At 40.4% G+C, this 10,300-nt stretch overlaps 1 protein-coding gene across 10 annotated transcripts in view; it reads right to left on the reverse strand.

Annotated features, from left to right (window-relative positions):
- celf5a (cugbp, Elav-like family member 5a) overlaps positions 1–10,300 on the reverse strand; it is a 227,463-nt gene that overhangs the window by 102,450 nt on the left and 114,713 nt on the right. For all 10 annotated transcript variants that reach the window (XM_050055317.1, XM_050055315.1, XM_050055308.1 and 7 more), the window contains exon 3: positions 1,722–1,770. In XM_050055317.1, the coding sequence (XP_049911274.1) occupies positions 1,722–1,770 (49 nt within the window). The remainder of the gene's footprint in view (positions 1–1,721; positions 1,771–10,300) is intronic.

Below are 10,300 nucleotides of genomic sequence, written 5' to 3' on the forward strand. Positions count from 1 at the left end.
GAGAAAGACTGAAAACAGCGCTTACCCATTTCAACAACAAAAAGGCACTTGTTTTGTTACAGGGTGACACATGAGATGCACACCAAAAAAATAACAGCAAGGTTCATTGTCTCTGACACTGACTTAAAGGATGCCTCCTCATCCCATTAACATATATGCAGATAGGCAGTGAGTAAATGAAAGCCTCCAAAAACGGGAGAGATCAAAGACGACAGAATTAAGGCCAAGTAATGAGGATCTTGGCAAGAACCCTGCAAATTTATTGATTGTTTGGCAAGCTGTACGTGCTCCTGCTCCATTTTCTCCTCCCTCTATACCATTTACTCTCCTGTTTCAAATGCACGCAGACCAAGCAGTGTGGTTTTTAACAGGGCCTTTGTATGGCTATGGCTCCAGTATTGAGCCTAATCACTATCTAATTTACAGTGCAATGATAATGTACTTGGCATAGGGAACAAGAAAAGAGAGATGGGCAGCAGGGAAGCCCATCACAGCCCCACATTCTTCCAATAACACAGACTCTTAAATCAATTACATCAAGTACAAGGGCACTCGCAGAATGAGACTGTGAGATTAATCCACAAACCCGAAGGATTTGAACCAGAAACACATTTTAAAAAGCCACAATATGTGAGATTACAGACATTTCTACTGAAAGCTGAAGAGGAAAGCAGTCAAACAAAGATGACATCAAATCTTTGTGCTTGACATAACTTAAAGGTCCAGTGTGGAGGATTTAGTGGGATGTATTTGCAGAAATGGAATATAATATGTAGGTTTTCTTTAGTGCATAATCATCTTAAAATAAGAATTGTTGTGTTTTCATTATGTTAGAATGAGCCGTTTTTTTGTCTACATAGGGAGCAGGTTCTCGTCCATGGACACTGACATGGTGTACAGTAGCCCAGACTGGCCAAATACTGCCTTTTTGCATTGGCAACCATAGTTAGCAGCCCCGCCGCGATGAGCAGTGTCAGCAAAAATACTGTTATTTTAAAGTTTAACTTCTTTATTTAGTGTTTTTACCGGTTTAAATCAGCAGCTACATTACTTTTGGAGAGGAAGAGACCCCTGCCGAAAATTCAGCTCCCAGTAAAAACCTCTTGAACGTCTGAATCTAAAGTCATCTGAGAAAAAAGGTGAGCATGCATAAGCAGGTGCTCTGTTAGCAGCCCCTCTCCAAAATGCTGAAAAGCATTGGAGAAACACTGATTTGTAAAGCGGAACCGCTTTTTTCAGTGTTTGTGCCGGTTGAAATCACTGTGTACGTTTGTTTTTGGAGAGGAAAGGGACCTCTATGGACAACTCAGCTCCTCCTAAAAACCTCCTGAACAATAAACACTGAAGGAATTCTAACGGGAGAAGTTTCAGCTGATTGCATTGTCCAGTCTTCACCACGAGATGCCACTAAATCCCCCTAAATCTGACACACTGCTCCTTTAATGTGTTTAATATACATTCACCCACAGTCAGGTTTAAACTTCTGATAAGCCTTTGTTTGTAATGATGAAGTTGCTGCCATTATGTATGTAAGAGCAGCTACATGAGAATAAAAGGAATTGGGATGAGATTTTAAAAAAAAAAGCAGTGTTGGCTGAAGAAATATTGCATTGAGAGCAGTGGAACAGATGAGATCAGAGGGAAAGAATGAAAAGAATTAGCCTAGATAAGGCAGATGAAAAGGGGACATGAATAAATGATGGAGAAAAGAAGACAACTACCTCCACGGCTCTCGCTGTCAGCCGGTTTCACCTGGATGGGGCGAGTCATCTGGAGGAGAGAGAAGAAAAAGCAACAGAGAGGTTAGCGCTGGCGACTCGGGCTGTCGTTGCTACAACAAGAGGCCACAAACCAAAGGTGTCAAGGCCCTCTCTCCCATACTAATGGCTGTTCTGCGAGACTGATCAAAGTGCTTTGGCTGAAGAGGAAACCAAAGCACCATCATGCAGCTAAGTTGACTTGACACTATAGTGTTTCTGCTGCCTGTTATTCAGTGTAAACAAAACAACTCTCTGACACACATAAAACAGAAGGTGTGTGTGTGTCTATCTGTGTGTCATTTGTATTTGAGGTATTTCATTGCAGGTGCACGGAGAAGTTGCAAGGCTGCAGATGTGTGTCTAAGTGATAGAGGCCGAGGCAGTCCTGCTAAAAGTGAATCCAGCCACAGGAGGAGAGAGATCAATGCAGGCCTATTGATCCAGGCCCTTGGGCTGTGGAGAGTGTCTGGCTGGGAAGGATTCTCTGGTTAGGAGGCTCACTCTAATCCACTGGACCCTGATAAGAATGGCATTGCCTGGATTAGATGCCTCTGTCATCACAGTCTTTGTGTCACGCTCTCCTCCTTCCCCAATTTTACCTCCTTCTTTTTTCATTATTGTTGTTCAAGCTGAACAATTTCACCAGACAGGAAAAGTCTAAAAGATCTCGCTGTGATTTACAATATGTTTGTTACAGCTGCAGCACAGTTTTTTTTAATTGAACACATGCCTCCTAGTCACACGTTAGTGCGCATACTGTTTAACCACCCACCCACACACACATATAATACGTATATATGTACTGTAGCAGAGCATAAAGCTTGCAATATAATGTATGTGCACTGGTCTGATGCCAGAGCCCCTCCTTCTGTGATTCAATCCAAAACAAATAGATTAAACAATAAAAAAAAACACACATTTTAATAAAATTGGGGCCAAAAGTGGCACCAATTTATAACAAGATTACTGGAACATAAAAGCAACCTCTTACCACACTCAGCCATTTACAGTAAACCATTTGTAGTTGCTATTTAAGCATGTTTTTATTGCTGGAAACTATTTGCCATTACCGGGCATCCCCAGTCAGATCACTGAAAACTATCCGGCACTGATATTTTTATACCTACATATGTATATATTTCGTTCCATCACCCTGTCATGTATCTTTTTTCTGTTCAATTCCAGAGCAGGGCTGAAAAGGTCAGATTTAAAGACAGGGCAGTCCAATAAAAGCATGACATGTTCAAGGAGAAACACCATAATGGGATTTTAAAATGTCTTAATAACATGCTGATATATGGGGGAGAGGCCCAGGCCCGATTCATTAAGTGCTAAACGTATCCATTTTCACCTTGAAGAACTGAGTAACCTTCCCTCACTGAAATTATTCCATAAATTTACCCATCGTAAATAATAACTAGCACTGGCTAAGTCTTTGTAGGAAAACAGGGAGGATGCTTTGCTTGTGAAGGTTGAGGTTTTGGCTCCTTGTTTCTTGGCTCGCTCCCACGTCCTCCTCCCTCCCCATCTACAAGTGCTTTCTTTCCTTGTACAACACGAGCAAAGTAACCCCTACAGTATGCTAATGCCAAGCCACAGGGCGCACTGCTCCACAGCATGTACGGATAGATTACAGAATCAACCGCGACACTATCGCACACGTGTTCAAAGCAACCTCTGAGACAGAAACACCTCCAAATGCAGGGAAAAAAACATCCGCGAGACAAATTCACAGATAACTTGACAACACAGGAAATCTTTGAATTTGCCTTTGACATGTCAAACGGACGAAAGATGCTTCCATCCTGCCAGTTGATTTTTGTTCAAATGCGCGATGGAGGAGGCCAAATCCGCGGCTGTGGCTCCTCCACCATGCTATGATCTCAGCTGTCTCTACAGGGTGCCTGTGTGTGGGCGGCAGCTCTCTCTAAAGCTAGTTACTGTTCAGCCTCCAACATGCCAGCTTAATGGTCTATCTATTTGCCCGAGAGCAATGCATTATGGTCCTGAACAGTCACTACTGATGCCGCTCAGTTTGTTCCATTCCCCTTGAACACATGCAAATAAAATTGTGTAATTCCAGCAGATATTAAGTGCATGCTGCAAAGCACACTTGCACTATATGCATGCTCACACTTCGCACAGTAATGGTAACTTTATGTGAAATGCATTAAGCGCTGCTGTTGCCAAGGAGACCATTCATTAACTCCAGATACTGTGGAGCATGTTTTCACTCTGTCGTTTGTGGGCTGGAGCTCGTAGCTTCTTGACACACCCACAATGAACAGAGTGAAGCAGCCACTGCTGCTGCCTGTGCACATAACGACACGTTTTAATTGTGACGTTGTTCAGTTCTCCATTCATTACGTTAGAGGAGCAGGGGTGGTTAGCTGAGGGAGGAAGAGTAACAAAGAAGACCAAAAGAAGAGAAGGGGGGAGAGAGAGAGTGGAAGAAGACAAGAGATGGAGAGAAGGAAAAGAGAGATATAGTACGTACAGAGAGAGAGAAAAAGAAAACTGGCTGCAACTCTTAGATAAGATTGCTTCGCTGTTGAGTGGCGTTTCCACTGCCCTGAGTCCAACCTCCTGCCTTTCACTTTCACACACACAGAGAAAAAGAGCGGCACAACTGCACTATACAAACACTGTACATTTACAATTCAACCACCTGCCTCCCTGCAGACACCCCTGCTAAACATGTAGCGTTTCAATTATTAATTGACTCAACAGCCAAATGATGAAAATGGTTTTTAAACCTGAACTGATATTAAGAGAGAAACTTTAATTCAGCTGTCATGATATTCCGTTTCCTTTGCAGGTTTTCTACCTAAGGATGTGTCTGTGACTTAAAGGGACACTTCAAACAGCTTTGCACTAGACCAGTGTGTGTAGTAAATGAACTGTGGTAAACTTCATCTTATTTTACCTGTGCCAAAATCTCCCTCATGCTCAAAAAAACCCATCATCCAGCAGATTTGTGTTGGCTCTAGGGCTGTTGCTCAAACTGCAGATTGCACTTCCACATTTTCGTATGTTCACCACCACCATGGACACAAAGAGTATAGAGCGGATTCAGAACTCTCAAATTCAGATGAAACAGTAAAACTAGGCAGTACTGATCAAATAAACCAAGCTTCTGTTACTGTATTGCCTATTTCTCACCTAAAAAGTCTTCAGAAACACATTTTAGTGCACTGTTTGGCTGTAAGGAAGTAGGTGCCACACTGTTTCCTGTATTGTAAAAATGGAAGCTGGAATGACTGAGATCAAACAATAAAACTAGGCAGCGCTGATCAAATATAAATCAAGATTCTTTTAGTGTGTGCCTTTTTCTCGCCTAAAATGTTTTCAGACATATATTTTATCTTAGTGTTTATCGTTATGTCACCCAGCAGCAGGAGAGTTTATTCATCTGGTGTGGCGCTGTGTCTTCTGGTAGTTGTAGGTTTTCTACATCTTGAGCAAAAGCAAATGCCACAGCCCCCTTTTTTTGTCATGTAGCACCATTTTCAAAAGTATTTGCATCTTCTTACTGCACAGGCAGCGCAGTTTTATAACAAGACCATCTTTCAAGCAGTGAAAATACCTCTTGAAATACCTTGATTTATTCAAAAAGGTTTAGGTAACCAGGCATGACATTCCTGCTGTTAATAAGCATTTTTTTCAATATAGATGCTTAAGGACATTCTCAATATGGATGTGATATCCAGTGAAGCACAGATAATTTGTCTCCTACAATAATTTCTTCTTTCTGAATTTCTTCAGTAGTATTTGCATTTGACGACTGATGAGGAAACATAGCTGTAGTCCACCGAAAAAACGCTTTCTTAGTTTCTGTGTTTTGCATGTTTCAGCCCTACAAATCACAGGTTGTAAACATCATTGTCAAAATCTAAAATGTTGTTGTGTCCTCAGGAGCCATTATTTCATTTATTAATCTATTTATTTTAGTATTGTCTGAAAAAAACTAGCCTAATAAAAAAGAGAAACAAAAATATAAGTAAAAAAGGAACATAAAAGTCGACTACAGTGAACAATGTGTGGTCATGCAGTTAAAAAACTCATATGACAAGTCTGTGCTGACTCACGGTGCTTTCACATGCCAGTGAGAAGCTGTAAAATATCATGCTGAAGACACAGCAGACATGGACAGGCGGGCACCTTTCAAAGGACATTAATGACATTTTTACGACACTGCTTTGCATTTTGGTTCTTTTGTATTTCAAACTCCAGGTTAAAGTGAATGTGAACTAAATGTTTGGTTTTATTGACTCATCAGGATAACTCATCCGATGACTCACATCAACTCAGTGGCTTCACAACCTTTAAATTAGTTACCGTTCTTCGTCCTTTAGTAGAAAATACAGTTTTTGTTTTCTTCTGCAGCCCCTTGTTTTTCTCTCTTTCGCTCCAAAAGCTGTGCTGCTCCGAGGGCTTTGACAAATCTATAGTTCCATATGCTTTTATTAAGCCGTCTCATTTGCCCAGTTAAGCCTCGAGTCAGTTGAATTAAAGCTCTTAGCACTAGTATGCTGCTGTTTTATATGGAGGGTGAGATAGAAACCCCCAGGCCTAAAGTACATAATGTAGTGTGCAATGGGCCTGGAATATACACACATTGCCTCTTGGTTTGTTTGTTGTGGGCCATTTTTATTCTTTGACTGAAGCTGGCTACAAATTAAATTGGCTTCATGTGACCAGTCTTGAAGCAACATACGATAAAATACACAGATCTTTGCTTTTCTCTGACTTTATTTCAGTATCCTGGTAAAGTTTGGCCTGGCTGGGGAGCAAACGTCTTTCTACTGAAAGTATTATTCGCCACAAAAAGGGCTCCGGCCACAAAAGACACTCCACTGTCTGATTTCAAATTAGAGCAAGTCAAGGATCTGTAGTCTGGACTTGGCCTGTTAGTAGTGTGGAGGATTTAGAGTCTTCTGTTGGAACTATCTACGACGGTAATGGGTTCATGACTAGTAGTGTTTAGTGGGATCGAGCAGTACAGAGTCCCAGACTCCACACTGCTGAGTAGAGTGTGTCAGGAATGAGTCCTGAAACCCTGAAATAAGTTAGTAAGTCGTGAAGTCACGTGTTTTTTTAAAATGGATTTTTGGTTAGATGACTGAAATAAGGGCTGTGGTTGGCACAAGCTTAAGAGACTTTCACATTTTGTTCTACAACATAAAATATACCACTCGTGAACTCTGAAGCTTCTACTTGTCTTACAAGATGTGGCTACCAACAAGTGGCTAGGTGAGAATACAGACCTTCATCACACTGAGCCGCTCCAAACACAGCTTTAAAATTTTGTTATGGTGGTGACGTTAGGTCATGCAATCGTAGTTAGTTAATAGCTTTTTACTTCTGCATTCAGGCTTCAATAATCACAAAAGTGGTGTTCAATTGTGAAGATTATCTTGCTGAACAAAACATGTATCATAAACATGTGTTTGCCACAGAGCTTAGTTATGGCAATAATCCAATGAAAAAAAAAAAAATCCTACGGGCTTTTTGATAAGAGTACAAATGCGATGCTAAGTCCCGTGTCAGCCTACAGAAAAACGCCATCCCTAGGGCACTCTATAGGGCCGAACGATATGGGAGAATAATATAGTTGCGTTTTTTTTAGACCAATACTGCGATTGCAATTCAGTATGCAATTTTTTAAAACAGTTCTTCATCTTCCTGATTATTCCGTAAACACAAGCAATAAATTATTCTTTAGTATGACCATCGCGACACTGGATACAGTCAGCATATACACTGCTCCCTCATGTAGGCCAGGCCTATGTGCCATGAGGAAACGAGATGAACTAATGCATGAATAGATATGAATAACAAAGCTGTATGTCACTACTGCATTATAAAAACCTTCAATCACAGCAGAACATTATAACTTTAAATGTAATCCTTGCAAATATGTAATATAATCATTGTGACTTCCAAATTACACAAACTAAAATGCACACTGACATAGGGCTGTACCCGATTCAGAATAATGCCAGTCAAATCAGATTTGATTGTTCAATATGAATATTCAACAATTCATTTTCTATTTCCATACAAAATCTTAAAGTCTTCAGTGTGACAAGTGATATAATAAACAAGCTAACTGTACTAACAGCGGATTGAAAAAACATTTTTTGCCGACATAAAATATCAAACAAAAGCCAGAGACTGTGTCTGGTTAAGTTGCTGTGAGCTGTAAAATCATCATCTCTAAGCAGAGGACAGAAGATAACGTTATCTCTATGGTGCAAAGTTTCTCCTCCTCTGGGCCACTGCATCGTGTCCGCAGCTGCCTGTACCAAAGAGCAGCGTGAAAGTGAAGAGCACTCACTCTGCAGCAAATCCTGGAACCAAAACATCTCCAGAAACACACTACACAGCACACTGTTATGCTCGACTTGAAACAATCTCAGTTGACTGAGGGGTGTTTGACTGATGATTTGAATCTCAGAATCTCCGACTTTCAGGATGCAGACCAACACTGACGGCTCTACCACTCTAATCCCCTTCACTTTGCTCAGCAGTTGGGAAGCAAGACACAGGAACTTGAGGAGCTGCAGTGTTCATTCATGGACTCACTGAAACCTACACTGTACACTTACTTCCACTAGACAACTTTACCATTAATTTTTTCTCTGTTCCGATCACCTACACCTGTCTGCTCTGAGCACATCCACCATCACTCTCTGTGTGTCTCTCTCTCGACCACACACTACCTACCCCACTCTTACAACAAGTAATATGAAAACATGTGGACTGCACTTAAACCTATCCTTGGCCATTTTCACACGGTCATACTGCGAGCATCAAAGCTTGCACGTGGCATTTTACAAGTTGTTATCTTAACTGTCATTTGCATATGTCACATGGAGCACAGGGCAGCGTGTGTGCAAGTGAAGGTGTTTCCAGCCCTCTGAATCTAATCCTTCAGCCCTACTGCTGAAACCAGAGAGGGCCAGTAGCAAGACAATAATACTGCTTTGGAAAGTGTTTTAAAGACCTGGTGCACTTCCAAGCCCCAGAACTTTGCTAGTCTTTAACTTTGATATTATCCAAAAGGAGGAATCTCCACTACAGGAGAATGCAGTAAATAGAAGAAAAAAAATTCCAGTAAATCTTGTCCTGGTTTTGCAGAAGCTCATCTCTCAGTAGTAAAAGTCTTTTTACAGCAGTTATGCAACAGCACTTACTTACAGTGCTTGCAATAAAATAGCTCTAATAGCTATACAATATGTGTGATGTCTTATGGCTTTCACTCAGGTTTAATATAGAGTAATGTTTGTCCTGGGATCATTAATACGTATTAGTGGGCCATCAAAGCTCATGTTGCTGCACTGCTCAGTAACAGGAGCATAAACAGCCCCCCTCTGACTGGGCCGTCTCTACTGATATAATTAATATTTCCAATTATTGATCTGAAGGAGTGCTGAGTGGTGGCTGTCCGGGGGCCCCGACTCCAACTAATAAATCTGTACTGTATACAGTACAGGAGAGAGACAGAGAAAGAGTAAAGAGTGAGGGAGAGGGAGCCGTGGTGTAATGATTTATAGTTATGAAGTGCTTCATTGCAATCACAATAATTGTCCATTAACAATAAAAAAAATCACAAATTACAAATGAAGATCAAATTTAAAAGGCTTAGTCGAGCTGGGTAATGAACTATTTCTTAATATTGTAAATTAACTGCATATGAAAAGACATCACCACTTTTACATGAAAATGTAATAATGTCGTATCGCAGTGAACGATATCATATTTTTGGGGGGGTTTTTTCTTCAGCAAAACAATGCTCATTTTCACTCAGCTAATAAAACTCTGTGTTAAGGCTAATGTTAAGAGTTTTTGTATTAAAGGCATACTCTGGGTTTACTCCTGGTTCTTTAATCATCACTGCAGAGTAAACTAAACAACATAATAAACATGTCACCACCCCTGTGGAGTAGAGAAGTCTCATCTTTTCATGGCATTTTATCTGTGGGGTACTGAAGACAGACAAAGTTGGAGAATGAATGACCTACATGTTTTTTGTCTACACCCGTTTTCTCACCCATCCTCACACACCTAATGTATGTATATGATTACATGGACAGAGGTGGTTTGGGTAAAGTTCTGCACACTTCATTATTTTTGCTATTGATTTATCTGTTACTTGGTCTACAAACTGTACAAAATATAAAATCTATTTATCTTACAATAATTTAAAACTGAGAAGTGAAGGACATCTTCACATTTGCAAATCTGGACTGGACTTTTTTTTCTAGTTTTTCAGTCCTCTAGATACATTTTGCTGCAAAAAAATGACTGAAGTGAGCACAGACTGAACAGACTGAAAATCTAATTAGACAAAACAGATTGTCCTTTGGGGACATAATGTACTGTTGAAAAAAGGTAATAAATTGCAATATACTGCAATATATTTTATTGCAATTGCAGCATACTGCAACATATTAAAATTGTAATAATATTATATTGTGACTTAAGTGTCATGGTATCATGATAATATTGTATCGTGAACCCTCTGGTGTGTGTGT

Source organism: Epinephelus moara, chromosome 10, assembly GCF_006386435.1.
Source record: "Epinephelus moara isolate mb chromosome 10, YSFRI_EMoa_1.0, whole genome shotgun sequence".
Lineage (NCBI taxonomy): Eukaryota > Metazoa > Chordata > Actinopteri > Perciformes > Serranidae > Epinephelus > Epinephelus moara.